The 26,529-nt window shown below is 66.5% G+C and overlaps 5 protein-coding genes across 6 annotated transcripts; 2 read left to right on the top strand and 3 right to left on the bottom strand.

Moving 5' to 3' along the window:
- Window positions 1-32: 32 nt before the first annotated feature.
- CHLRE_03g186800v5 (uncharacterized protein) lies at window positions 33-5,694 on the bottom strand. Of its 2 annotated transcripts, none has more exons than XM_043061121.1 (1): window positions 33-5,694. In XM_043061121.1, the coding sequence occupies exon 1, from the start codon at window positions 5,550-5,552 to the stop codon at window positions 408-410; it is 5,145 nt and encodes a 1,714-aa protein (XP_042926249.1). In that variant the 5' UTR covers window positions 5,553-5,694; the 3' UTR covers window positions 33-407. The 2 variants fall into 2 exon arrangements, with proteins under 2 accessions (XP_042926249.1, XP_042926250.1); XM_043061122.1 differs by having other exon boundaries at window positions 33-5,444.
- CHLRE_03g186750v5 (uncharacterized protein) lies at window positions 5,565-16,220 on the top strand. The gene is made up of 17 exons (XM_043061120.1): window positions 5,565-5,693; window positions 5,940-6,141; window positions 6,780-7,065; window positions 7,195-7,395; window positions 7,519-7,740; window positions 7,922-8,111; window positions 8,309-8,463; window positions 8,677-8,799; window positions 9,071-9,244; window positions 9,487-9,922; window positions 10,096-10,182; window positions 10,382-10,650; window positions 10,799-10,930; window positions 11,112-11,420; window positions 11,582-11,731; window positions 11,981-12,142; window positions 12,330-16,220. The coding sequence occupies exons 1-17, from the start codon at window positions 5,678-5,680 to the stop codon at window positions 15,534-15,536; spliced, it is 6,321 nt and encodes a 2,106-aa protein (XP_042926251.1). The 5' UTR covers window positions 5,565-5,677; the 3' UTR covers window positions 15,537-16,220.
- A 26-nt stretch (window positions 16,221-16,246) lies between these two features.
- On the bottom strand, window positions 16,247-20,134 carry CHLRE_03g186700v5 (uncharacterized protein). Its single transcript, XM_043061119.1, has 5 exons — window positions 19,871-20,134; window positions 19,515-19,752; window positions 18,524-19,242; window positions 16,955-18,358; window positions 16,247-16,793 (listed from the first exon to the last, which is right to left on the bottom strand). Exons 1-5 carry the CDS (start codon window positions 19,895-19,897, stop codon window positions 16,278-16,280), a joined length of 2,904 nt encoding a protein of 967 aa, XP_042926248.1. The 5' UTR covers window positions 19,898-20,134; the 3' UTR covers window positions 16,247-16,277.
- A 169-nt stretch (window positions 20,135-20,303) lies between these two features.
- On the bottom strand, window positions 20,304-22,953 carry CHLRE_03g186650v5 (uncharacterized protein). The gene is made up of 7 exons (XM_043061118.1): window positions 22,753-22,953; window positions 22,572-22,690; window positions 22,344-22,388; window positions 21,835-22,191; window positions 21,604-21,639; window positions 21,392-21,425; window positions 20,304-21,212 (listed from the first exon to the last, which is right to left on the bottom strand). Exons 1-7 carry the CDS (start codon window positions 22,829-22,831, stop codon window positions 21,118-21,120), a joined length of 765 nt encoding a protein of 254 aa, XP_042926247.1. The 5' UTR covers window positions 22,832-22,953; the 3' UTR covers window positions 20,304-21,117.
- A 91-nt stretch (window positions 22,954-23,044) lies between these two features.
- CHLRE_03g186600v5 (uncharacterized protein) lies at window positions 23,045-26,470 on the top strand. The gene is made up of 4 exons (XM_043061117.1): window positions 23,045-23,508; window positions 23,666-24,451; window positions 24,732-24,897; window positions 25,069-26,470. The coding sequence occupies exons 2-4, from the start codon at window positions 23,726-23,728 to the stop codon at window positions 25,209-25,211; spliced, it is 1,035 nt and encodes a 344-aa protein (XP_042926246.1). The 5' UTR covers window positions 23,045-23,508; window positions 23,666-23,725; the 3' UTR covers window positions 25,212-26,470.
- The last annotated feature ends 59 nt before the right edge of the window (window positions 26,471-26,529 follow it).

Genomic DNA, 26,529 nt, shown 5'->3' with positions numbered 1-26,529 from the left:
CCACACAGACGGGCGGCAGCCCCTCGCAACCTCGTACCTGGCAGTCTGACCCATCCGGCAAACCGCCACACGGCTGCACCCTAGGGTTGGGCTGCCTCCCCTCGCGGGCCACTAGCACCGCGAGCCCCCAACTCACCAACACTCCCCCTCAGACCAAACCAGGTCTTGCAGCAAACCGCCGTCTGGCAGCCAACTGATAACTCAGGACAGGAGCAGGCAAGTCAGGGTACGGGAGCAGTTTGCTCCCCCTCTAACAGAGCACCGTGTTGGTGTCTCTCTCTCAGGTCTGCACTCGGCACGTCTCTAGCTGCTCACTGGCAGAACCCAATAAGGTCCCGGGCCTAGAATGCAGTACCCTTCGCTAACAAGTTGCCCCAGCAACTTCTGTCCTCGACAGAACCCTTTAATTAGGTGCTGACGCCCATCGCCGCGCGGCAGAAAGCGAACTTGGCCTCCGGCAGGGCCTTCGTCAGCGCGTCCGCCACCATCTCCTCAGTTGGGCAATACTCCACCGCCACCTCGCCGCGCGCCACGCGCTCGCGCACCAGATGGTGCTGAATGTCGATATGCTTCGACAGCGGCGACGAGGAGATGGGGTTGCGCGCCAGGCTGATAGCGCCCTGGCTGTCGGAGCGGATGGTGACGGCGCCGCCGTTCAGGCCCAGGTCAGCCGCCAACTTGCGCAGCCACAGCGCCTCTTTGGTCGCTGCGGCCGCAGCCTGGTACTCAGCCTCCACGGAGGAGGCGGCGACGGTGTGCTGCCGCTGGCTGCACCAGGTCACCGCCGTCCCGTACAGGCTGAAGAGAAGGGCGGTCTGCGAGCGGCGAGTCAGCGGATCTCCGGCCCAGTCGGCATCGCAGTAGCCGAGAAAGGAGCCGTCACCGCCGCCGCCGCCAGCACCGCCGCCACCGCCTCCGCCACCACCATGTCCGCCACCGCCGCCGCCGGCCGCTGCCCGAAAGCGCAGGCCCATGGCGGCGGTGTGTTTCAGGTAGCGCAGCACGCCTACCGCCAGCGTGAAGTGCACCTTGGTCGGCGCTGCCATATGCCGTGCGAGTAGGCTCAGCGCGTAGGCAATGTCAGGCCGGGTGCAGGTGGCGAGGTAGTTGAGGGCGCCTACCAGCGAGCGGTACTCGCTGCCGTCAGTCAGCGCTGGCTGCTGCTCGCTGGCCGCCAGCACTCGCGTGCCGGGCGGCAGGGGCAGGCTGCGCGGCTTGGCGTCCAGCATGTGATGCCGCTGCAGCAGCTCCTCGATATACCGGCGCTGCAACAGCAGAATCTCACCAGTGCTGGGATCCCGGTTGATCTGCATCCCTAGATAGGTGCTGGCCTCTCCCAGGTCCCGCACCTCGAAGCAGGCGCCGATGGCGGACTTGACGGCCGCCAGCTGCACGGGGCAGCCGGCAGCAACTAACAGGTCGTCCACGTGCACCAGCACGTAGACCAGACCCGCCTCGTCCTGCCGCACGAAGAGCGCCGGGTCCGCCGTGGCCGGCGTAAAGCCCAGCTCACCCAGCTTCTCGCTGAGCTTGCGGTACCAGCAGCGCGGCGCCTGCTTCAGCCCGTACACGGACTTCAGCAGGCGGCACGCCAGCGGCCGCTGACTGAGGCGGCCTGCGCCGCCGCTGTCTGCGCCGCTGCCGCCGCTGGCACCTTCACCGCCGCCGCCGCTGCCGTCGCTGCCGCTGTCACTGGTCTCAAACCCCTGCGGCTGCTGCATCCACAGAACCTCATCGAGGTCGCCGTTGAGGAAGGCTGTTTTGAAGTCCATCTGGTGCAGCAGCAGGTGACGCCGGACAGCTATGGCGAGAAGGGCCCGCAGCGCGGCGTAGCGGCTGGTGGGGGCGAACACCTCGTCAAAGTCAAGGCCCTTCCGCTGCGCAAAGCCCTTGACCACCAGGCGCGCCTTGAAGCGCCGGGTGCCATCAGGCTGCGTCTTGGTCTTGAAGACCCAGCGATTGGCCAGCAGACGCGCGCCTGGGGGCGGCTCCGCTAGCTGCCAGGTGCCGTGTGCGCGTTGAGCCTTCATCTCCTCCTCCATAGCGGCGCGCCACTCCGCAGCTTGTGGTCCGTTAATGGCCTCCGAATAGCTGCGGGGGTCGCCGGTGTCCGCAGCCGCAGTCATCGCAGCGCTGCTGCTGTAGCTGTCCTCATCATCTGAGGCTGGCGCCAGCGCCGGCGTCTCGTCGTCGCTGTCGCTATCAAACAGCTGAGCGGCCGCTGCTGCAGCCGAGGCGGCGCTGCTACTGCTGCCACCCCCGCCGCCCGCCGCCGCGGATGCGGCAGCCGACAGCGGAGGCTCACTGACGGCGCCGAGGGCCGGCGTTAGTGAGGGGCGTTGACTGCGGGTGGCGGGCCGTGAGGGCCCGGCCGCCGGCGCCTGGGGAGGCGCCGGCAGCGTAGTGGGGGGAGGTGTGCCGTTGGCCGGCGCCGCCGGCGCCTGGGGAGGCGCCGTGCCAGCGCCGGCCGAGGGCGTTGCAGCACTGCTACTGCCACCACCACCACCACTCGCATCCGCCGTTACCCCGAACGGTGTGCCCGCCAGCCGCGACGCCGGACCCCGTACATCCTCATCGAACTCTATGTCCCGGCTCACCACCACTTTGCCGCCGACCAGCACGCGAGATGCGGCGGAGCTGCGCTGCAGGCCCAGGTACGTGCCGATGTCGGCATGCGGGCTGAGCTTGGAGCGGCTGTCGGCGGGTTTGGTGACATAGACGCGGCAGCCGAAGATGCGCAGGTCGGCAACGTTAGGCTTGTTGCCGGTGAAGGCCTCCCACGGCGTGCTGCTGCAGCTGGTGGAGGGACTTAAGTTGCGCACATGGCAGGCGTGCACCACAGCTTCAGGCCAGAAGCTGGGGGGGAGCACAGCCTCAAACAGCAGGGCGCGGGTGCGCTCCATCAGGGTGCGGTTGAGCCGCTCGGCCGCACCGTTCTGCTGCGGCGTGTACGGCGCGCTGAACTGGTGCGCGGTGCTGCGCTCACGCAGCCACTGCTCCAGCTGCTCAGCGTGGTACTCGCCGCCGTTGTCGCTGCGGAGGATGCGCAGCTTGCCGCTATCGCGGCAGTGACTCTCGAACTGCGCAATCATCTCCTGCAGCGCTGCACCAGCGTGGTCCCTGGTGGGCAGCAACCGAACAGCTGATAGGCCGGTGGCGGCGTCAAGCAGCGTAATGAAGTAGCGTGCGCCACCACGGCCCAGGGTGGGCATAGGGCCGCACACGTCAGAGTGCGCCAGAGCCAGAGGCTGTGGCGGCTCGCTGCTGCTGTTCGGGAAGGGCAGAGAGGCCGCCTTGGCCTCAATGCAGGTGCTGCACACCGACCCGGCTGCCTGGCTAAGTGCGCACAGGTCAACATCCAGGCCGGTGACAAGGGACCCACCCACCATCTGCATCAGCGCAGTCCAGCTGAGATGGCCGAACCGGCGGTGCAGACGGAGCGCAGCGCCCAGAGAAGCCGCCGGCGAGCTGGTGCTGCTGCTGGCGCCGCCGCCGCCCGAAGGCGCGGCCGCACCAATGCTGCTGCTACTGCTCATAGTGCCGGAGCCGCTGAGGCTGCTGCTGCTGGTGGTGCCGCCGCAGCCTGAAAGCGCGGCGGCGGTATTGGGGTGTACACCGGTGTTACTGCCGTTGGCGGCGGCACCACCGCCGCCGCCCGGAGGCGCGGCGGGGCCGCCGCCGGCAGCCGGCGGCGCCACGGCGGGCGTCGCCAGCGCGACGGGCAGCATGGTAACAGACAGCGGGAACAGACCATCGCGCAGGCGGCCGCTGAGGAGGTTGCGGCCACCCTGCGCTAAGGTCACTGTCTCCCCCTCGAACACTACCTTCACGCCGCTGGCCATCAGCCGGCGCACAGATAGCAGGGAGAGCTGGGCGGCTGGCACATACAGCACACCCGTCACATCAACACGCTGCCGCCCGGAGAGCATCCGGAGAGTGCCCGATCCCCCGACCGGGCTGCTGTGGCCATCCCCCCACAGCACTTGCCTCACCCTCGAGCGGGGCGTGAAGTTGTGAAGCAGCTGACGCAGCGGCGTGATATGGGCAAAGGTGCCGGAATCCACCACCGGCACACCACTGGCGGCGGCGGCGCTACTGGGGCTGCCGCTGACGCTGCCGTTCGCCACCACCCCGACGCTGCTGCTGCTGGAGGGATACAGCACGGTGTCTCCGCTATTGCAGACGACACTCGAGCGGCCGCCGGAACTCGCAAGCCCGGCACTGCCGCTGCTGCTGCTGGAGACTCCTGCTCCTGCGCTGCTGCTGTTGGGTCCGCTGCGAAGGCGCCGGAACGCCGCGCGGACCATGTTGATCAGGCTGCAGCCACCGCCCAGGGGAGGCGGGGCGCTGCCGATGGTGCTACTGCTGCGAGAGCCGCTGACGGCCGCGCTGTAGCAGTAAGTGCTGGTGCTACTGCCACCGGCGTGGCCCTCCACCACGCCGGAGCTGGGCATGCCGCCGTCGGCCGTGCCGTAGCCTCTGCTGACGCCCGAGCCAGCCGACTCGGCGCCATAGGTGCGGACGATTAGACTGCTGCCGGCGTCAGGCACGGCCCAGTCCTCAACACCCCGCACAACCAGCACGTGCGCAGTCTTGGAGACGGCAGTGCCGGCGCCACCCGAGGCACCTCTGCTCCCGCCGCTCCGCCCACCGCGCTTCTTACCTCCTCCGCTGTCGCCACCTTTGGGGCCGCCGGCACCGCCGCCACCACCGCCACCACTGCCGCCTCCACCGCCGCCACCACCGCCGCCGCCGGGCTGCTTCAGCTGGGGCGGCGAGCGGATGTCAGCGCGGAAGATGCCGGCCGCAATATCGGCCAGGCGCACGCGGCAGTGGGACCGAATGTGGCCAGGCTGCTCGCAGTAGTGGCAGATAATGGCGCTGCTGCTGGCGGCGCCGCCGCCTTGGCCGCCGCCGGCACTGCCGGCGGCACCGGCGCGGCCGCCGCTGCGGTTGACGGCGCCGACGTGCCCGCTGCGCGCCTGCTCCTGGTTCTTAATGAACTCCTGCTGCATTAAATAACCGCAAAGCTGCTGCAGGGTCTGGCCTGGAGAGGCGTAGCAGATGTCGCAGATGTTCTCCCAGCGCGGCTTGGGCAGACCGGCCAGCAGCTTGAGCCGCACCTGCTGGTCGGTCCACGAGCCGCCGACCGCGCCGATGCGGTCCCGCAGGTCACTGGCGCACAGGAAGTAAGAGGCAATGGTCTCGCCCTCTCGCAGGCAGAACTCATCGCGCTCTGACTCGAACTGCGCCAGTTTCAGCGGCGCTGACTGGCGGAACAGCTGGATGACGTAGGCGTGCGCCTCGTAGGCGTGCTGAGCGAGTGCGAGTTGCTGCGCAACGCCCTCACTGCAGGACATGCGCAGCAAACTGGCGGCTGCAGCACTCTCATCAGCCAGCTCGCGCGCCGTGCGAGGCGTCGTCGGAGCGTAGGCGAAGAGATATTCTCCGAGAGGCACACGCCGGGAGTTCAGGTGGTCCAACAGGCTGCGACGCCACGCAAAGTAGTTTGACGCGTCCTCTAACAACATTACTCCACTATAGTCCCCCATACTACCTAGCTAGCTAAGCGGCCGACCGCGCGCGGGTTATCGCGGCGCGGGGCTCATAACCTGTTGAGGATTTTGGCTCGGCTGACGCTGTTGCTGGCTGCGGGTGCTTCACACGCGATACAGCTATGCTGTCTGGCACCGGTAGTGGGGGAAGACTTATGGCGCGTGTGGTTAACAAAGCAAGCGCTCGGAAGCGCGCCACACAGACGGGCGGCAGCCCCTCGCAACCTCGTACCTGGCAGTCTGACCCATCCGGCAAACCGCCACACGGCTGCACCCTAGGGTTGGGCTGCCTCCCCTCGCGGGCCACTAGCACCGCGAGCCCCCAACTCACCAACACCACTGACCGCCCTCTTCCCGTCCACTTCACGCCTACGTCCTTGCCAGGCACGCCCGACCCCTCCAAGCTGGTTCGGGCGGGGTCGGCCTCGCTCGCCAGCAGTGGGTCCCTCATCTCGGCCGAGGGCGGCGGCGGCGGCATGGTGTCGGACGTGCGTGCGGTGGCGGCGGGTCTGGTGGTGGCGCTGGCGCCACACGCCGCGCGGCCGCTGGTGCCTCCGCCTGGGTCCGGGTCCGGCAGCCTCCTCGGGTGCGTGGCGCAGGCGGTAGTTGCATGAGCATTGAGCTTCTTACATGGCTTGAGGTCCATGCAGGCCCCACTAACTCCTTTGAGTCCGGGGGTAGTTGCAGCAGAGGGCTGCATGCATTGTCTGGCGCTGCGCTGTGCGGCCAGCAGGGAGCACCCTTGCAGATATGCGTACGGCATGCGATGCGCACGTGCGTGCCCTGTTTTGACGCGTGTAATTGAGGCACCGCATCTTCCGCATGCCTGACCGACACACACACACACACACACACACACACACACACACACACACACACACACACACACACACACACACACACACACACACACACACACCGCAGCAGGTATGCGAGGTAACTTCAGGTAACATCCGTAAACCGTCGCTTTGCTGCATCGCATACACTGTCTTTGCGCAACGTTTTCCTTGTGCTCCTATAACACACACACACACACACACACACACACACACACACACACACACACACACACACACACACGCGGGTAAGTATGACTACCGGGGTCGACGCGGCAACACGACGCTCGGTATTCGGTAGGTATCCGTAAGTAACTCCGGCGCCGCTTGGGCGGGCTTCGTTTTGTTGTTTTTTTCTAACACACACACACACACACACCGCACACAGGGCGCTGGACTCGTTGCTGCGGGAGTCCGGCAGCCGCCGTGCGCAGGGCCTGGCCCTGGCGGCTCTGTGGGCGCTGGTGGGCTCGCCCGGCGGCGCGGCAGCAGTGGCGACGTCGGGTGTTCCTCGCAGCCTGGTGGCAGTGCTGAGGCAGCAGGCGGGAGGAGCGGGCGGCAAGGAGCGGGAGCGGGAAAGCAACGCCGGCGGCGGCATGGGCGGCGGCAGGCGTGCGAGCACCAGCTACGGCACCTCGGCACAAGGCAGCGGCGACACCGCCTTGCGCACACTGGTGGGTGCACAGGGCCGCTTTCACCTCTATGACCTGCTGGCTCCTTCCGATGTGTGTTCTTATGTTGCCTGGCATTGGCGCATTGACTCTGACATATGGCTCTCGTGTCGCGCTGCCGGTGCTTTGCAGGCGGTGGGCGTGCTGGCGTCGTTGGTGCAGCAGCTGGACGGCGCAGGCGCCTCCGCCTCCGCACCGTCCTCAGCCTCGCCGTCGGCTGTGGTCGCCGCGGCCGCGGCCGCCGCGCCTTCCGCCGCGGCCTCCTCGCTGGCGGCGGTGGATGGGCTGGCGGCGGCGCTGCTGGATGTGATCGCGGCGGCAGCGGACCTGCTGGTGCGCAGACCGCAGAGCGTGGCTCTCACCACGCTATACAAGCTATTCTGCTACCGTGAATAAGGTATTCTTCCTTGTTTTTACCTGACAAATGTGCTGATACATGTTTTCCTCCGCCCACAGATGCGCTCGCTCAAGTCCAGCGGCGGCAACTCGGCCGGCATGTCTCGCGGCGGGCTGGCGGCCAGCAGCGGCGAACTGCCGGACGTGGGGGCATTGGAGTGCGGCCACCAGCAGCTGCTGTGGGGCGTGGCGGCGGTGGCGGCGCTGAGCCGCAGTGCGGCGGTGGCGGCGCGCTTCGCCAGTCTCAAGGCACTGGCACCGGCACTGCTGACCGCGCTCAAGGTGAGCCCGGACCGGGCGTGATGGCGGTGGGGCTCGAAAGCAGCATCTGGTTGCTTCACATCGCGCGAAAATGCAGCCTCCTACCTCAGCCGCCACCGTTGCCTGTGCAAACCAAGCCGTATCCACATCCGCAGTCTCAAGTACCGCACACGGCTCCTCGTCACACACCCCGCGTACACAGATCCGCACCTACGACATCCAGCTCTACGCCGCTGGCCTGGTGGGCAACCTGGCCGGCCACACCGCCACGTCCGCCGTCATCGCGGGCGTCAAGGGCGTTGGCCGGGAGTTGGTGAGGCAGCTGCGGGAGGCGCTGACGGCGCCCAGCGGCCGACCCGACCCCGAGGCGCCTGCTACAGAGCCGCTGCTGGGTGAGGCGTGTGGGAGGGAAGTGGGAGGGCGTTGTTTCCGTAGCGAATTGACTACTTGGGTAGCGAAGGTCTGGGTTAGGCCACTTCTACATTTACAGGCTGCTTACGGTATGCAAAGTGGGGTTTGTTGCGTGACGTGACCCAAATACACTCTGCTCAGCGCTCCGCCGTACCTCCTGCACTGCTGTGCGCCGCAGCTGCCATCCGCAACCTGGCTGGTAGCGAGCGCGGCCGGCAGGAGCTGGCGTCGGACCCCGCCACCGTGCCCTGCCTGGTGCGGGCGCTGGCAGGGGCGCCGCCGGCCCTGCCCGGCAGCCTGCAGGAGCCGTCTCCGCGCGCGCAAGCGGTGCAGGTGCGCAACTGCCGTCGCTGTATTGTGCCCGCATCTCCCCCTTTGTTAGGATTTTCACCTATGTCATAGCGAAGATGCCCTTGCTCACGACACGCCACCTACACACACACACACACACACACACACACACACACACAAACAACCCTGTCTTTGCGCTATGTTTTCCTTGTGCTCTTTAACACACACAAACAACCCTTGGCTTCCCCGCTGCAGCTGGCGGCCGCCGCCGCGCTGGCCAACCTGTCCGCCGACCGCTGCGGGCTGGAGGCCATGGTGGCGGATCAGGAGCTGCTGCTGCCGCTGCTGTGGACACTGGCGCGGAGCCTGGTGGTGCAGGTGGGGCGGGTGGGGATGGGTGGGTGGAGATTCCAGGCATAACAAGCTAATCGACTGATGTTGAAATGACGCAGTGTCGGGGGTTGTGAGATGGGGGCGGTGAGGGTGTTGCGCATGACTGGCCACCGTACGCTGTGCGAGTCTAGGCGCGCGAGTTGTCGTGCGTTTGTGCTTGGAAAGGAGTGCAGGCTCTGACCGCTGTCTCTAATACTGGATGGGGTTTGGGAGCCACTGGCTGAGGTCTGGAGTCGCCTCCTCTGCTGCCCTGCAGGTGCCGGTGAGCAACAACGGCATGTCGGGGGGTGCGGCCGGGGCGTCTATGGCCGCGCCGCCGCCACCACCGGGCGGCGGCGAGTGGCAGCTGTCGCGGCGTGTGGGCGCACGGCTGCGGCTGTTCACGTGCGTGCTGCTCGCCAACGCCATGAGCCACCCCGTGCTGGCAAAGGTGGGGCAGGACGTGCAGATGCAGATGCAGATGCAGATGCAGGGGCACGGTTATTGGCTGTTGAATGTGTGGCCATGTCAAAGGTCGCGATGCGTGGGGCTAGTGCGGCTGTTACAGCACACATGATGTTACTCACGAGGTTGGTTTAGTTTGGGCTAGTTTGGGCTGGTATCTACAACGCCCCCCCTTTAACTCCATTCTACCCCACCCTCCCCGGTCCCGCCGCCGCCACGCACACGCAGACCAGCCTCACGCTGCACGACGCCATGGCCGTCCTCAGCGCGCTGGTGCTGGCGCTGCCGGGCCCCTCGCGCCACGCCGCGCAGGCCGACCCACTGGCGCCACTGCGCAGCCGCCGCCACCGCATGGCCGCCGTCGCCGCACTGGAGGCCCTCAAGCAGCTCCTGCTCGCCGCCGGGCCCCGCGCCCTGCACAGCCTGCAAGGCCGGCCCACAGCCGTCAAGTCCGCCGCGGCAGCGGCGGCCGCCGGAGGCGCCGGAGGCGCCTCCGGCGCCGCCGCCCCGCCGCCGCCTATGCCTTCGTCTCCGGGTTTCGCGACTCGGCCTCCGGCGCCCAGCCCCGGCGCTCCTGGGTCTCCTGCGCGGCTGGCGCACCTGGTGGACCACGTGATGGACCTGCTGGCCTGGGTGGACTTTCACAGCGCTGAAGAGGTGGCGGGTGAGAGGGCGGCAGGAGAAGGGCCGGGGTGCGGGAAGGCGTGGCTGCAGGGGGAGGGGGAAGGGGAGGTTGGGAGGCGAGAGGAGGGGAGGGCAGCTGTTTTTGCCGTGGGGCCCTCTTGTGCGTGTGCACTGAATGTGTACTGACCTGCCGCCGCTCGCGTTTGGCTGCAGCCGACCCCGGCAATGCCGGCATGGGCGCCGACGTGGCGGGCGCGGCGGCGGGCGTGGTGGGGCAGCTGGCCGTGCTGGGCGTCGTGGGTGAGTTGTGTATGTGCTTCACATGCTTGCCCAATGGCATGCCTGGAATGCGTGCCGACCGCCCTGTGGGGCCCCGTATCGGCATCACGATGCCTTCTCCCGCCACCCCTCCCGGCGCGCCTCCCGCCACCCCTCCGCTATGCCTCCCGCTACGCCTCCCGCCACCGCTCCCGCCACCCTGCTGCCCACCCGCGCACAGGTCGCTTCGCCGAGTACGCCTCCAGCAGCTGCCACAGCCTGGTCAAACTCATGGTGCTGCCCACGCTGCAGCCGCTGCCGTACGGCGGCGGCGGCGCCCTGACGGGTGGCGGCGGCGGCATGGCGGCTCTGGGTCTGGGGCTGGGTGTGGGCAGTGCCGTGCCTGGGTCGGGCGCGCCGCCGGGGGTGCTGGACGTGGCGGCGGGACACGCGGCGGCGGCGGTGTGGGCGCTCGTGTCCAACCCGCTGTGCCGCGCGTGGGCGTACCAGGTTGGTCTGGGCTGCAGGTCTGAGGGAAGTGGAGTGGGGAGCAGAGTTGGGCAGGCTGCGTTTCGGGACTATGTTCCGAGCTTGATGGCCTGCTCGCAAGGATGTACAACCCCATGTGTGCGGCTTGTGTGTGTTTTTGTGTGCTCAGATCCGCACCGACGCCGCGGCGCACCGGGTGATGCTCCTGCTGGTGCGGCGGGGGCTGCGCGGCGGCACCCGGGCGCGGTTCGCCAGCGCGCGTGTGTTCGCGGCTGCAACCCTGGGCCAGCTGGCAGTGCAGGTAAGCGGTGGTGTGGTGTGTGGGAGGTGGCCCGGAGCTGCCTTGCCTACACCCGTGTTGTCATCGTTCGCTGTGCCGCTGTGTACCGTATTTGCCATCCACCCCACCCACCTTGACCTTGCACATCCTCGGGCCTGTGGCTCCTGTCCGCTGCACCCCGTCACGGCGGCACCACCCACAGGGCGGCATCCCTGCGGCCGAGATGCCCGAGCTGTTGTCCCCAGACAACGGCCTGCCGGGCGCACTGCTGGACCTGGCGTCACTGGCCATGCCGCCCGCAGCAGCAGCAGGCGGGGCCGGAGGCGGAGGTGCAGGCGGCGGCGGCGGCGGCGGCCTGGGCGGTGGTGGCGGGGGTCCGGGCCGTGGGCGCGGCGGTGTGAACCCAATGGGCATGGAGCGGCACCCTGGGGCGCCGGGGGGCGGGGGGCCCGGCGGCGGCGGCGGCGCGGCTGCACGACAGCGGACCAAAGACATCGACCCGGCAGAGCAGGTGTGAGAATCCCCCCGGGACCCCCCTTGAGGGGACGACCGACTCCCCCCGATGTGCGGGTGTGCTTGCTGCGGTGTCACTCGCACCACATGCTGCCGCCGCCCTCTCTTATTGCTCACCAGCCGTACGCGTGTCGTGCGTTGGCCGTGTGTGCCCCACAGGCGCGCACCGCTGCGCTGGCGATGGTGGGCGTCAGCGGCGACCTGCGGCTCACCATGGGGCTGCAGGCGGTGGGCGGCCTGTCCCACCTGGCGGGGCAGGCGGGCGGCGCGGCGGCGCTGCTGCAGGTGCAGGGCCTGCTGGACACAGCGGTGAGCGAGCGGGTTGTGTGCCAGGCATTGTCGATGTGTCCTGTGAGCTTGTGAGCTTGTGCCGCTTGGCATCTGAGCACCTTCGGGGAGCAGGGCACCTCCATGTTGCCGTGCCGCCCGCAGAGACCGCTTGCCTGCGCTGTGCTTGGATTGGCTATCCGGTGCTGGGATTCGGAACTTAACCGTCGTAAAGTGTGTGCTCCTCCGCAATTCTGGCGACCGGTGTGTGTTTCCATGCGCGCTCTGCAGGTCCGGCTGCTGGGCTGCCCGCTGGACGAGGTGTGTGGGGTGGCGGCCATGCTGCTCAGCGCCCTCAGCGGCGCGGGCGGCTGGCCCGCATGCGGCGCCATGGCCCGCTGCTCGGGTCTGGTGGAGGCGCTGGCGGCCGCGCTCAAGAGCCGAGGCATGCAGGTGCGGCGCCTGAGCGCAACACCTGCTGCACAGCACACGTTGCACGGCACATGTTTCCGCCCGCTTTGCATGCGGGTACTTGCACAGCGCATCGCGTGCACATCCATAGCGGCAGCACCAATGCGCGTGCATGCACACGGTGGCCCTTGCGTAACTAAGTCTGGCATCCCACTTCGACGCCTTGCAGATCAAGGCCTACTGCGCTGTGGCTCTAGGCAACATAGCCAACGGGCCGCCGCCGCCGCCGCCCGCCGCTGACCTGCCGCCCGACACAGCCGCTGCCGCGCTGTGTGACGGCGCCGTGGAGCGCATGCTGGGCTGCGGCGCGCTGCACAGCCTGACATGCATGCTGGGCGAGTGCGGCCGACTGCTGGAGCTGCAGCAGCGCCGCCAGCAGCGGCAGCAGCAGGCGCTGCAGGCACAGGCGCAGCAGCAGCAGGAGCGCGAGGCGGAGGTACAGCTTGAGCTAAAAATGGGGCTCGCGCACCTGCAAGGCAAAGAGGTGCGCGAGATCTCAGGCCAGAGCCAGGTCGCAGCAACAGCCAGCACTGGGGATGCAGGCGGTGAAGGCGCCAAACCATTAAGGCAACCTCAGCAATCGCAAGACAAGCAGCGGTCCTCCGGCTCGCCCCAGAGCCACCAGTCCCATGGCACCGGCAGCCCACAGCGCCCCAGCCTCGACACCGCAGCCGCGCCGACGTTGTCCGACATCACACACCCGCCAAGCGTGAGCGCCGTTCCCGGTGTCGAGCGCTTCCTCAGTCGCGGCAAGAGCAACAACGCCCGCGGCGGTGGTAGCGCTGACAGCAGCGCCGCTCCCGCGGCGGCCCCGGCCGAAGTTACATCCACGGATGGTGGCGGCGGCGCTTTGGGCGGGCCGCTGAAGGGCAGTCCGCCTCCACCAGTGCCGACCCAGCTGCTGACTAGCCTGGCAGTGCCGCTGGCGACGCCGCTGGTGGCGCCGCTGGGCAGCCCCGGCTCCCCCTCCAGCCCAGCTGCTCGCGGTCTGGGCGGCCCCTCGCGACAGCAGCTGTTGGCAGCCCAGCAGCAACAGCAGCTGGAGGGAGCGCTGCAGGGCCGGTCTTCTGTCGAGATGGGACAGACCGGCCCCACGCCTGGGCCGGCGCTGCAGGCCGGCCCAGCAGCTGCGAGTGGCGCGGCGCACGGGCTCACTGTGCGGACCATGTCGCGCTTCGGCGTAGCCGCTACACGCGGCGGCGGCGGCGGCGGTGATGCCGCGGCCGGCACTCCAACAGCTGCCGGTGCTGCTACCGCTACTGCCTCCGGACCTGGTGCTGGTGGCGGCGGCGGCGGCGGCGTCGCCGCTAACCAGGTCGCCGACATTTGGGCGGCGCTGGCGCCATCGCTGTCGGCTGCTGCTGCGGCGGCAGGTGCCGTTCAGAACCTGAGCGCCCTGCACGCCACGGCTTGTGCCGTGCTGCTGCTGCCGGCGCCGCTCACTGCGAGCATGGATGCTTTGGACGCCCTGCTGAGCAGTGGTGGCGCCGGGGGCGGTGGCGGCGGTGGAGGCCTGGGTGCAGAGGACAGCCTCGGGGGCGTTGGTGGCGGCTTCGGCGCTTGGCTGGGGGCCGCCGGCACATCAGCCGACTTGTCCGGGGACTTCTCCATTTCCGGTGGCGGCGGTGGCGGCCCTGCCATGCAGCCCACTGACCTGCGGCGCCTCCTCCGCTCTAGCACCAGCTTCAGCAGCAGCAGCCTGGGCAGCCCGGGTGGCGGCGCCGGTGGGGGCGGGGCTGGAGGCGTCGGCGGCGGTCGCACCGCGCCCAGCGCCGATGCCGGCTTCCTGCCTACGGCGCTGCATCTGCTGTGGCGCTGCTATCAGCTGTTGGAAGGGCGCAGTCGACTGGAGCTGCCGGACTCGGTGCCTGCGGCAGTCGGCGTTGACGGCGGCGCGGCCGGCGGCGCCTCGGCGGCAGCGCCGGGAGACGCTGCTGGTGGGGGCGCAGGTGGCGGGGCCGGCGGGCGTGGTGGGGCAGGCAGCGTGGCGCGGGCCAGCCCGTTGCTGCTGTTGCTGCGGCTGTCGGTGCTGCTGCTGGGCACACTGGCAAACGTGTCTTCCACACGTGACGGCAAGGTCGCACTGCTGCGGCTGCTAGCCGACGGCGCCGGCGGCCCCGGCGCCGACGGCGCCGGCGCGGATGGCGCGCCGGCTGCTGGCAGCAGCGCAGCAGCGGTCCCGCCGCCGTCAAGCCTGGCTGTGTGCCTGGTCGGACTCATGACATTGCCGGCACCGGAGCCGGAAGAGATCCTTCGTACACCCGAGGCTGAGAGCGGTGGCGGCACTGGCACTGCTAACAGCCCCCAGGGTCGGGGGCTGCTGCGCAACCGCAGTAGCGGCCTCCGCCGCCTGGCCACCAGCGCCCTGCCGGGGTCGCCAAGCGCCGAGGGAGCTGCCGCGGGGGGCGCAGCCGGCGGCGGGGGTGGCGAAGGTTGCGACGGGCCAACGGACGTGGAGGACGCGGAGGCGGCGGCGCACGATGCCGTCCGGGCGTCGGCGCTCGGGCTGTGCTGCAACCTTGTTGCAGAGGACCCTGATGGCGGGAATGGGGGTGAGGGAGGTTTTGGTGAGGAGGGTGAGGCGTCGTTTTGGGACGACGCAGTGGCGCTTGAGAAGGAGCTGTCAGAGCCGCCACGCAGCCGTCGCAGCACAGCATCGGCTCACCAGATGCCCGGTGGCGGCGAAGCCGCCGGCGGCGGCGGTGGCGGCGGTGGCGGCGGCGGAGGAGGGGGTGTGCTGGCGGCAAGCCCGGCGGTTGCGGGGCCGGGGGAGATGCAGTACGGCAGTGTGGTGTTCCGCAGCGGCAGCGGCATTGAGATCGAAGACGGCGGCGGCGACGGCGGTGGTGTCTTGGATGAGCTGGGCGGCGGGAGCGTGGGCCTGACCTGGCCGTCGGGCGCGGCTGGGAAGGCGCCGGCAACGCCGCCCATGGTGCTGCGAGGCCAGAGCTCCGCGGCCGCAGGTGCCGGCGGCGCAACCGGGCTCACGGCAGAGGCGTCCGCTGGCGCGGTGGGCAGCGCGGGCGGTGACGGCGACGGGCTGGATGACTTCGAGTTCGGGCTCACGGGCGGCTTTGGCCCCAGCAGCGCGGGGCGCACCACCGCCCGCGCGACGCGCTCGGCGGCCGGCAGGGGCACGGCGCCGGGGCGGGGCGTGCTGCTGGCGGCGCTGCAGCGCAGTGAGGCGGTGCAGGCGTTCCTGTCCGACCTGGCGGCGGCCGCACGTGGCCGCGAGCAGCGCCTGATCCGCCACATGGCCACGTGGCTGCTGCACGTGTGCACCACCACGACGGCGGCGGCAGCAATGGCGGGGGGGACGGGGCAAGCGAGTGTGCAGGCGAGCCTTGCTGGAAACAGTGGCGTGCCAAAGGCTTAAAGGCAACGTCGGTTCGGATTTTGTGATACCGTACTAGGGGCATTCCTGTGTGATGCCGCACTATTGCAAGCTAGGCTTGTCAGGTGTTTGTCGTGGGTATTTGTCGTGTGAAGCAGCGGACGATTGACCTGAACCTCAATCGTCCTTACATTTATTCAAAGTCGGATCTTGAACATCGTGTCCCTTCATCGGCTTACTGCATGCACCTCGCACGCAATTCATAAGAGACACAGCTCGCGTCCCTCAACGTGCATGTATGCATGCCCGCGTTGAGGGCGGATTGGCGGCCATCCACTGTCTATCTGTAAATGACCACCATCAGCACAGCAATACTCCATGCAAACGTAACACCTACACCGCGTGTGCCGAGCCGTATGTACATACGGGGCCCCAGGCCTAACAAGTATACACATGGTAATGCGTCTAAATGGTGCGCACATCGAACACTGGCCGCATACTGTCGCAAACATGCTATGTACGACACCGACTGGCAGGCACGCAATCGTACAGCACTGATATCCTAATCGTACAAGGGCAGCAGGTCCTCGCCCACAACTTCTTAGCACGCCGTCCAGCACGCTCCGTGTACACACATGCGGGTTCCGACCCTTCGACCGCACTTCACGCGCTGGTCACACGCTGGGCAGGAGCACGCGATAGCTCGTAACAGCTACCTGTAGGCGCACCGTGCGCAGTTTGGCCCCTCGGCCCCGGCCGGAGGCTTACAAGCCGCGGCCCAGCTCAGTCGTCAGTCAGGTCCAGCACCACTGCTGTGCGCGCCTGCGGCACCTGCTGTGCCTGGTGCAGCCGCTGCTGCTGCGCCGCCGCGCCCACGGCCGCCACGTCAGACGGGCGCTTGACAGCCGCGTTCGCCTGCTGCTGGCGTGGAACGACCACGCCCTGAGCGCTGCCCGCCGCGCCGCCCACCCGGCCAGCTGCGGCGCCCGCACCGGCGTTCGGCCCGGGCACCGCAGCCGGTGCCAGCCCAGCTGCCGGCGCAGCCGGCGCAGCGCCGACCAGCGCCCGCACCTCCGCCAGCTCCTTGACCGCAGCCTGGTATTGCGCGAGCTGTTGGTTGTAGATGTCGCGGCCCTTCGTGAGCTGCACGAACGCGTTGCGGCCCGAGCCGGCAGCGGCGGCGTGCATACGGCAGCCGCCAGCACACTGGTACGCGTTAGCCCAGCGACGCGCGGCCACAATGGAGCCGAAGCCACCGAATTTCTGTGACTGATTGGGGCTGCGAAGGAACTCGGTCACCTGCGGGATCAAGCAATGGAGGGAGCGTGCGTGCGATCATATCACAGATCAAGCAGCTGGGCGCAGACTTGTTGGGTGGCGGCTAGTCGGCACGGGCGCTAATACATCTGGTGGCGGCTAGTTGACAAGAGCACACGCGCTTTCGCTCTCTGTTGCCTTACCCTGGCATCATCGCACGAGGCGTTTGGCATTGAGAAGTCGAGCTTGGGGACCCCTTGCTGCACCCGCGGCTCGAGGTACCGAGCACGGGCCACAACCAGCTCCACTGCCGCCGGCTCCGGCGGCTGAGTGGACAGCGCCTGTCGCACCGCCGCCTCCTTCAACAGCGCCTGCAGCAGTGCCTGGCAGTCGCCGCGGCGCAGCACCGCCGCAGTGAAGGCGCCCGCCATGCCGCTGCAGGGCGCCGCGGCTGCTCCTGCGCCCGCTGCCGCGGCGCCCTCTGTTGAGAACACCAGCCCCGCCAGGAAGCACACATCTGTCGCCTGCATCTGCGCAAGGCATCCACTGCCGCCGGCCACTGCAGCAGCGGTACCATTGCCGGCTGCGGCAGCCTCATTGCCAAAGACGGCAGTGCGGAAGGCCTGCACCATCCTCACACGCAGCGCCGCCGGCAGAGCCTCATGCGCCACCAGCCGGTAGCAGTCACGCGGCTGCCGCGGCGCCTGCCGCGCAACCAGGTCCGCCACTGCGTCATTGAAGGCGGTCGACGAGAGCGCAGTGGCTGCAGAGGCAATGGCCGCCGGCAGGCCCTCTTGCGTCAGGTCCCAGACTGTAGCAGGCGCGGTCAGGCTCTGCACCACCCGCACGCACGCCTGCTGCTGCCACTGCTGCCCACACAGCTGCGCAACCCCCGGTGAGGTGAACAGCGTGAGCGCCTTGTGCACAGTCGGGCGCCCCCCCATCCACACGGGCACCTCCTTCGCGGCGCAGTCCAGCACCGCCTGCAGCGCCTGCTTGGCGTCCGCCTGCTTGCGGCTGTCATCCACCGGGTGCGGCTGCCGCTCCTCCAGCTGCAGCAGGTATTGCTGCAGGGACGCTGCCGGATACGGCTGCGCTTTGGTTCTCGCTGCGCCCACTGCCCTGGTGTCGTCACGGCCGCCACTGCCCGAGCCCCGTAGCTGCGCCAGCCGCTGCTCCGCCAGTGCGATGGCATCGGAGAGGCTGCCGGGCTTGGCCAGCAGCTGCGACCGGCGCGAGCGCAGCCACGCCACCACCACGGCGCGGTGGTACACGTGCGTCAGTGTCGGGCCCTCGTTCCCGGTGTAGCCCTCGTACTCACGGTCATCCGGCTCCAGGCCATCCGGGAAAACCTCGTCGTCGTCCAGCATGCTGTCCTCCAGGGGCAGGTAGAAGCTCGCGCCTTGATGCAGCCGCCCAAACAGCGGCGAAATCCACGCCCCCGTCGCTGTGTCGGTGTCATAGATCTCGTCCATCACGGCCGTCTCCGCCATGTCCTCCGAGTCCTCGTAACCCTCGCTGTCCGACTCGTCATCATAGCCCCAGCAGAAGTGGCGGCGGCGGCGCTTGTGGTAGCAGGCGCCGCTGTTGTAGCTGGTGCCAATTACCTGCGGGCACGCGTAGAACGAGACAGCGCAGGCCGACACATACAAATCAGGGATCCCCGGTGGGACAGCATTTGGGCATGGCCATCGTGCCGCATGTTGAGGGAACGCCAGCCCAACTGGCAGTAGCCCATTCCTTGTAAAGCGGGATCTTTTACGGCCACTCACCGTTTTCGAAATCAGCACCAGGTGCACGTCCAGCAGGGGGCACTGCAACAACGCCTGCACCTTGACGCCGTCATCGCTCTTGAGTGCGCCAAAGTCCAGGTTGGCCTCCGTGTACTTGTGCGCCAGCGGTAGAGTGACCAGCGGCTGCGCCGCGGCGGCCGCAGCCTCCCACGCGCGCACCGCCTCCGTCACTGCTTTGAGCGAGGCCGCGCTGATCGCCGGGCGCGCCATCGTTGGCTGAGCAGCAGCAGCGGCCGCAGCCCCCTTCGCAGGTTTTGCGGCTGCCGGCTTCTGCACGCGCACCAGGTTGTAGGCGAGGACCACACGCAGCCCGGACTCGACCGTGTGCAGCTCGTGCTCGCAGTCCGCATAGAATGCAGCATATTGAAGGGCTGGCGCCTGCTTGCCGGCAGAGCCACTCTGGCTGCCGCTAGCCTTGCCACCAGCGCTCTTGCGGCCGCCCTTCGCCTTCGTTTCTGCTGCTGGCGGCGCCGCCGTGTCCCAAGACTCCTTTCGACCCAGATGGCGGATGGACAGCTGCCCGCCGGTGTGGCCGCCCTCCACCGGCAGCTGCACCAGCAGGGTGCCGAACATGCCCGGCTCCTTCTCCGTGTCGCGGTGGGACTTGAAGTGGCCGCCTGCCTCATACACCAACAGTTTGTAGAGCCGCGCCTCCACACCCGCGCCGCCGCCTGGCAGGCTCAGCGCGGTCGCCACGCCTGCGACGCAGCAAGGGTGCAATATCAATGGTCGGGTTGTTTGCAAACCGATTGGCAGCTGCAAAGAGACGCGTGGTTTGGGTTGTGCACGCACAGGGCACCCGTCCACCTTCCTCGAGTCCGCGTGGCGCGCGTCCCCCTGTCAATGTAGCTCCAACACATCAAGGACCCGGCAATCCCGTAGACATCTGCATCAGCAATAGCCCTGTGTTCCGCACGTCCGTGACCACTCACCGCGCGCGCCATACAACAACCGCCAAGTGCCCTCTCACCTGTAACAAGACGGCGCAGGGTCGCATCCCAGCCCTCTGAGAAGCACACACGGTCCGCCTCAATCTGGGTTGCCTTTCGGACGTTCGGGTCTAGCACAGTGTTGGTTCCCTTGCCGTAGGGCGCGGGCTGGCCCGCATAGATGAGGTCCTTGGCCTGCCCGGCGTCGATGGGAAGGGCCAGCTTTCCCACGCCGCGCACGGCCACCTCCGGCAGAGGCCCACCGACAGCACCGGTCACCTGAGAGAAACGGCATGATCTCAGGCACCGGCCATGTCTTCGCGGTGGGGAACACGCTCAGGCACGCTCGTCTGGAGTCCATCGCAGGCAAGCCAACGACAACTCATCGCGAACTTGCCACCTGACTTAACACCGTCCAGCGCATTCTTTAGCTGCTCCTTCCAATCCGGCATGTTGCTGGGACCGCGGCCGGGCCCTCTGCGACAGAAGAGCTGCTTTGTGGCAAATTGGCGCGAAAGTAGGCTAGGTGCTCAAGGCGCCCTGGCCATGTATTACATGCGCAACGAGTACAAAATTACACAATCCTGGAGGCTTGCCGGGCTAAAAAGTGGGTCAAAATTTCTGCAATTGTCAGGGACAGTTGGCTGCAGGATGGGCTCTCTTTAAAACTGCACTGCTGATGTTTGCTCAAGCAACACAGGCTTGTGAATAAAATGGGAGACCTGAGGCAGTGGACAGCGCCCTTTCATGCTGGAATGCCATGTACATCGGTGCCAGCAGGGGTGCCAGCAGGTGCTGCAGCCTGCAGGGATGCACACAACACACCTGCCTCGCCTGCTGTGTTACACAACCCGTGGGGCGTGTGCGAGTCGACAGTGTTAAGGCAGGTTGGCGGGGTCCCGTAGGGTGCAGCTGACGCCGAGACCCCAGCAGATGGCAAACAATTTGCAACAGCAGGGCAGTAGTGCGCGGCTGGGGCGTGGGGCGGGGGAGTTACTCAGGCGTCACGGCCTAGCAATCTTCCAACGCCTACTACCTGGAAACGGTCACGCACTCAGCTGTCACCTACCTGCGTTAACCTCCCATTACCCGCCCCCAACTTGCGAAACCCAAATGACACGATGGCTCTCCCCCTCAAGGGAGAAGTGGGCTGCGCCCACGCCACGTTGGTGCACGTCTGAGGCCGAAGTTTTCGAAACTATCTCATCTCCCGTACATAGCGAGGGGCAATTTGTAAGGGCACTACCCGCCATGTGTCCAGCCGTGTCCTGCTGTCAACAGTCAAGCACAAAGCACAGCAAGCACAGAACAACCACATGCTATGCTATGGTCGCCAGCAAAGACCGCAAACCAACCAAATACCCAACAAGCCCCAAACTGAAGACCCTTACTCCTGCGCCCGCATCCCTACAGTATTCAGTCACAGCTTGAGTCACAGTTCCTTCCGAGCCTGGCCATATTGCCTCAGTTCTGCCGCTGCTTGTTAATTCCCCAGCATTGAGCAGTACGGCACCAACAGCTCTCGGATCGCGCACCAGTGCACCACCAGCCTTCACAACCGCACCTTGCGTTGCTCCAGCTCACTTGTCCGCCCCCCCCCCCCGCATCATGAACACATAACCATATGCTCCATCACCCTATGAGCTACCCGCCGTACTTGTGGTAGCAAGTCCCCATCAGCGAGGCACGCATAGAGGAGTCGGCTCGGAAGTCGTACTGCACAAACTTGAGCGGGTAGGCTGCGGGTATGCGAAAGCATGGGGGAGCGAGGAAGGACGAGATGGGCACGCTCAAAACCGTAGTGTCCCACAGCAGCGTGCTGGCTAGGGGCTGCGAGCAAGGCACCGCGTGGAATGCACCGTACAGAGGCAGTTGCTTGACGACCACGGGACCCCCTACAGTGAAGCCCAGCACTCACGTCGTGTGGCGCTGCGGTCTGCGCGGTGGTAGATCTGCAGGCGCGAAGCCGTCACCGGGCGCACGGCAGGAGACGCAATGTCCACAGTCAGCGGGTTGCTCTGGGGTCTGACACACTGTTGACACAAGTGTAGCCACCAGAACACCCAACTACCCAGCCACGTGGTGCACAGCGCGCGTCACGGGAGCGCTAGCGGCAGTCCCCCGCATCACCTTGAGCTGTAGGGGGCACACCACCCAGCCGAACTCCTGCAGGCGGTGGGCCATGGGGATGACAGTCAGGCCCAGCCGAGCCCTACCGTGTCAGGCAAGTAATCCCGCAGTACTCGGGTGAACTGGGCACCGACCGCTAGCCCGAACGCTAGCCCCTGGCATCCAGCTGACAATCCATTTACTGGCCTCAACATGCATCCGGCCTCAACCCGCCGCATTCCACACCCGTACCTCCACGTACGCCGCAACCATGAGGTACAGCCGGCGGTTTGACTTGGTGGGGCGCATGGTCTCCTCGCTCAGGTGCAGCGTGGCCTTAAACGTGCTGCGCATCGCGTCCTTGCTGTCGTCCGTCCATGTCAGCTCCTGATACGTCCCCCGTGCGCCCGCAGCCGCTGCCGCCGAGGACGCCTCATCACCAACCCCGCCGGAGGAGGCGGTGGTGTCGCCGTTGGCGCCCGGCGTGGGCCCCAGGCCCAGCCCCGGTTCCGTGCCCGGTTCTGTGCGCTGCTGCTCAGGCTCCTCTGGCGCTGGCGTGCTCGTGGTGGTGGCAGCCAACGGGACTATGGGTTTCCCGTTTGCATAAAACTGCGAGAAGCGAGGCACACGGTAGTCGGTGGGTGGTCCAGGTCGCCAAAAGGCCAGCGACTGTGCCTATGTGCTTGCCTTCTGCCTTGCTCTTATGACTACTGCACGCAACTGCGTTAGTACGTCGCATAAGGTGCCGCAGGGCTGCTCACCTCTCTCGTGTACCACCTTCCGCTTCCTTCCCGCAGGTACACAGGCTGCACGCAAGGATAGCCAGAGGCAGTGGAGCAGGGCTCAACACAACCGTGCAACGGCAGTGCCTCCTAAACGGCCCACACGAAGACAGCAGTGGCCACAAACGTTTCTGAGTTGATTCGTCCATATGTCCCGTGTCCCCCAGCCCAGTTTCGGCACCCGCCACCATGAGCCCGAAGCCGTACCTGGTTGCTGGTGAGGCTGAGCTGATAGGTTTTTCCGCTGCACAGCTTTAGCGTGCCCGCCGTGCTGCACAGAGCCAGTGGGTCGTAAGTTTTCCCGTCCTTCTTGGCGAATCGCTCGCCTGCAGGTTAGGGGCGTGTGTGATGAAGGGTCTCCTCCTGGGGCCCGCCTCACGGTGCTCACCATCGTGCTTCCAGTACGCGGGGGCTGTGCCGTCGCTGAGGGCCAGCTGGAAGCGAAGTTTGCCTTCCCGCCCAGACATCCGCCCGAAGCCCTAGCCTCCGTCTCAGCCAACGGCAACAAGCAGAATCGCGCAAAGTGGTTATGTGACGGCTCTTGTTACTGCACTATGCGCTAAGTCCGCAATTGTCTTATTCTTTCATTTAGCGTTCGCGTTTGGATGACGTGCAAGAACAGGAAGGCCCACTGGAAATCGATCATTTCATGCTTCATTCTGGAACATCAGTCGCCAACCTCTTCGCCTGCATCTGCTTTCTAGCATACCTTCTTTACATATTTATATCTGTGACTGAAGATTGCTTATTACGGCTCTAATGTAGCGGGACCCTTGAGTGTGCAAGTCTCGCGGGGCTCCGGGCCCCTTACACTAGAGCTGATACTTAGATGCAACATCAACATCATTTGCACCACATTTTGCGTTAGGGCTGGGGCCTGGAATCAAGACGTGTCAGACTGGCTTGACAACAGCCTCCAGCTATTATGCATCTTCAAACACAAAGGGCTTGCTTACTAGCTCAGGGAAAGCCCAGAGTGCTGCTCCGCTCGGTGTGCCCCGCCGCGCTAGGGTCGTTGCGATGGGCCCTTCAGTCGAGCTCACGCGGGGAAAGTCACTTGCAGCAACTAGATGTGCAAACAGCTGCTAGCGTCAGTCACTGGGAGAGCGAGGCGGCGACGGTGGCGACCGCATCGGTCTTGCAAGTACGTCTGTGTCTTTGCTGACAGGTGTTGAACTTACTCGCGGCGGCTGTGCGTCCAGAGTGCACCGGTCCTCGCCCCTACGGCGCAACCAGCGGGAAACCTTGAACGGCCTTCGCCTTCCCCTTGTCTCGCGCGTGCTTTCGGTTCTTCGGCACAGGACACGGCGACTCCCTCCGCAACGGCTGTTGGGGACGCTGAGGCGGGGCCGGGGCACGCCATGCCGCACAGCCACCTGCAGCAGCACGCGCCACAGCACGCGGTGTCGCAGCGGCACCCCGCCGACCAGCAGCACCTCCTGCAGCAGCATCACCACCTCGCCCACCACCACAACCACCACCTCGCCCACCACCACGACGAGCAGCACCACCAGCTGCAGCTCCAGGCTGGCCACGCGCACGGCCTAGCAGCGGAGTCAGAGGCGCACCTCCTGACGCATGCCTCCACCTCTGCCGCAGCCGCGGCGCCCCATTCCAGCAGCAGCAGTGGCGCTGACAACGGTTACGGTGTCAGCAGCATCACCACCGACAGCAGCGGCCACGCGCACGCTCACGAACACGAGCACACACACGCCAGCGTCAGCCATGCCACTGGCGGCAGCGGGCAGGTGCTCGAGGTGTACCGGTCAGGCTTGACGGCGCCGCTTGTGTTGGGCCTGGGCCACGCGACAAACCCCACAGCTGGCGGCAGCGGTGGCAGCGCCGCATTTACGCTGCCGGCGCCGCGCGCCTCACCGGCGCCGGACACACGCGGGCCACGTGGCCTGTCGTCGGCCACGGCGGCTGCCGCCACCGCCTCGTTCACGGCGGCAACGGTCACCGCGCCGGCGACCGGCGTGTCGTCGCCTCTGGCCTCGCCCACCTCCAGCACCGAGTGGCTGAGCTCCGTGGACAGTGACAGCGAGATGTGTGTGTTGGTGCCGGACCCGGAGGGAGGAGACATACAGGTGCGTGCGAGACCTGGGTGACGGTGTGACGCGACGGGGTCTGTAAACTGTCACTGGGTGGCGGTGGTTGAAAGTTTGTACGTGTGAGTGGGCAGGCAGGGGCACACGGTCGCAGGCGGACGGCGGCTGCCGTGGCGAGGCCGGGGCGGGCTTGGCGCTTGCGCACCTCTCAGGCTCCTTGTGCTCGCCGTGCCTGTCATGCCTTGCCTGTTGCGCCCTGCTGATGCTTCAGCACCATCCCTGCTGCAACTGACTGCGTGTCGACTGCCCCTGCCTGCAGATGGTGTGTGAGTCGGACCCGACCCACCCCATCAGCCTGGCGGAGGAGGCGGTGCTGCACCCGCTGGTGCCCACCAGCCTGCTGCAGGACATTGAGCGCAAGCTGGAGGCGGACCTGTCCACCATCGCCATCACCATCGTCTTCGCCATGGGATTCATTTGCCTAGGTGCGCGGGCAGCTGAGGGCGGGCAGCTGAGGGAGGGAGTTTGAGCGCGCCGGAGCTTCTGGTGACTTTTGCGGGGGGGCCATCGCGGTGCACTGGTGGGCATCCTCCGTCCGAGAGTAGTCCATCAACGCGCCGTGCCCTCGCCGTTGTTCGCGTTGCTGTGCCCGACAGAGTTCGGCGTGAACGACCTCATCGAGATCTTCTTCGGCCACTCGGTGGTCAGCGACCTGACCTGCATTGGCATCGGGCTGGTGGTGGTGTTCGGGGTCAAGGTCAGCAAACGGCCGCTGCTGCGGCTAGACAGGTGGAGCTAACGCGCGTGAGGCGCTAGCTGTGGGGCCGGGCAGACTGGCACCACCGCAAGGCTGCCAATGGCGTGGCTGCCGGCGGGACTGGTGGCGCAGGAGGGTTGCTGGTGAGGGAGCAGTAAGGGCGTAAGACCGCCGAACAGCATAGGCTAGAGAGAGAAGAAAATCACAGTACAGCACCGTAAATAAGGCGCGAGCAATTTTACCGCGCGTATAAGCTCGGAGAGGCCACATCATTTGGATCGTCTGAGGGATGGATTGTGATGGGAACTGAAGGCGGTGGTTCCCATTGGTACTGTGCTCGGGGGCTGTGAACCTTCCCGGTAAGATCAGGGTGCGTGTTGGTTGGTGTCCCATGGTGAGCATTGAATGGATCTTCCTAGAGTTTCGACTGGTTTTATTTCATAAAAGCTGCGATTTGGAGGATAAGAGCAACGCCGCCGTGTTACGGTGCCGTTTGCGGGGCGGGGCATCGCGGGGCATCCCGGTCGTCCTACGACTGTGGAGCAGCAAGGGCTTGCAGGGGTTCCCGGAAACAATGTTTGGGGACATGTGTGCTCCCGGAGTGCTTGAGCGCATGGCACAACGCATGTTAGCGTGTATGAGTTCGCTGCCGGTAGCCCGTGACGCTTTGGGGGTCGAACAGCGGTATGGCTGCAGCTGCAGTGCACATGGAACAAGTTCCGAACGCTCGTCTTGTCACACGTCATGGAGAAGAATGCAGGCGGCCGTTCATTCAAGAGTGACGCTGCGGAGTGGAGTTCTGCATGTGAGGTTAGATGGCGGGGGCATGACCGGACTGTTGCAGGTGCGGTAACTTACGCACATGTGAGTATGCCGCTCGCTTGCAGGCGTGCACGAGAGGTGCGGGAGGTTTGCCGGAGGGTTGAGGTCGGTCGCCGGTCGTGTTGATGCCGGAGACTGACGGGGGGCGCGAAACCATGGGTAGGACGGATGCGGAGGGATATGCAGGTGGGGTCCCGCGCTTGGGTTGACAGGGGTGCGCACGCTGCACAGCCATGGTGTTGAGGGGTTTGGCCCGACGCGGCGTAGTGGTGCTGGCCTTGCGGTGCTGGCCTTGCGGTGCTGGCTGAGCGTTTGCGGATGTGGTGAGCATGGGTGCCGGAGAAATGTGATGTACAGATACGTGTCGACGCGGCCATACAATTATTGCGTTGTCAGCGATCCGCCCAGTGTATGTTTTTGGGGTCGGATGCAGCAATGCCGTGCAATGGTACCGTATTTCAATGTAAGTTGCTGGTGAGAAGTCATGCTTGCGTAAATAGCTGAAGCCTCCCGCCATCCTCTGTACCAGTACACCGGC

This window comes from Chlamydomonas reinhardtii, chromosome 3 (genome assembly GCF_000002595.2).
Source record: "Chlamydomonas reinhardtii strain CC-503 cw92 mt+ chromosome 3, whole genome shotgun sequence".
NCBI lineage: Eukaryota > Viridiplantae > Chlorophyta > Chlorophyceae > Chlamydomonadales > Chlamydomonadaceae > Chlamydomonas > Chlamydomonas reinhardtii.
The sequence above is the reverse complement of the archived record's forward strand: the minus strand, read 5'-3'. Positions and strand labels throughout refer to the sequence as shown.

What these genes read in the sequence shown, in the direction of transcription:
- CHLRE_03g186650v5 (XM_043061118.1), bottom strand. Translation starts at nt 22,831, where the DNA reads ATGTCTGGGCGGGAAGGCAAACTTCGCTTCCAGCTGGCCCTCAGCGAC. An exon ending in TGGTTGCGGCGTACGTGGAG is followed by an intron (nt 21,640 to 21,834) that starts GTACGGGTGTGG and finishes CACCGCCTGCAG; the next exon opens with GAGTTCGGCTGGGTGGTGTG. An exon ending in TGTGCCCCCTACAGCTCAAG is followed by an intron (nt 21,426 to 21,603) that starts GTGATGCGGGGG and finishes TCGCGCCTGCAG; the next exon opens with ATCTACCACCGCGCAGACCG.
- CHLRE_03g186700v5 (XM_043061119.1), bottom strand. Translation starts at nt 19,897, where the DNA reads ATGCGCTGGACGGTGTTAAGTCAGGTG. An exon ending in GGACGGTGTTAAGTCAGGTG is followed by an intron (nt 19,753 to 19,870) that starts GCAAGTTCGCGA and finishes CGTTTCTCTCAG; the next exon opens with GTGACCGGTGCTGTCGGTGG. An exon ending in CCTGCGCCGTCTTGTTACAG is followed by an intron (nt 19,243 to 19,514) that starts GTGAGAGGGCAC and finishes GCTGCGTCGCAG; the next exon opens with GCGTGGCGACCGCGCTGAGC.
- CHLRE_03g186600v5 (XM_043061117.1), top strand. Translation starts at nt 23,726, where the DNA reads ATGCCGCACAGCCACCTGCAGCAGCACGCGCCACAGCACGCGGTGTCG. An exon ending in CGGAGGGAGGAGACATACAG is followed by an intron (nt 24,452 to 24,731) that starts GTGCGTGCGAGA and finishes CCCTGCCTGCAG; the next exon opens with ATGGTGTGTGAGTCGGACCC. An exon ending in CATGGGATTCATTTGCCTAG is followed by an intron (nt 24,898 to 25,068) that starts GTGCGCGGGCAG and finishes TGTGCCCGACAG; the next exon opens with AGTTCGGCGTGAACGACCTC.
- CHLRE_03g186750v5 (XM_043061120.1), top strand. An exon ending in GCCACCCCGTGCTGGCAAAG is followed by an intron (nt 9,245 to 9,486) that starts GTGGGGCAGGAC and finishes ACGCACACGCAG; the next exon opens with ACCAGCCTCACGCTGCACGA. An exon ending in TCAAGAGCCGAGGCATGCAG is followed by an intron (nt 12,143 to 12,329) that starts GTGCGGCGCCTG and finishes GACGCCTTGCAG; the next exon opens with ATCAAGGCCTACTGCGCTGT.
- CHLRE_03g186800v5 (XM_043061121.1), bottom strand. Translation starts at nt 5,552, where the DNA reads ATGGGGGACTATAGTGGAGTAATGTTGTTAGAGGACGCGTCAAACTAC.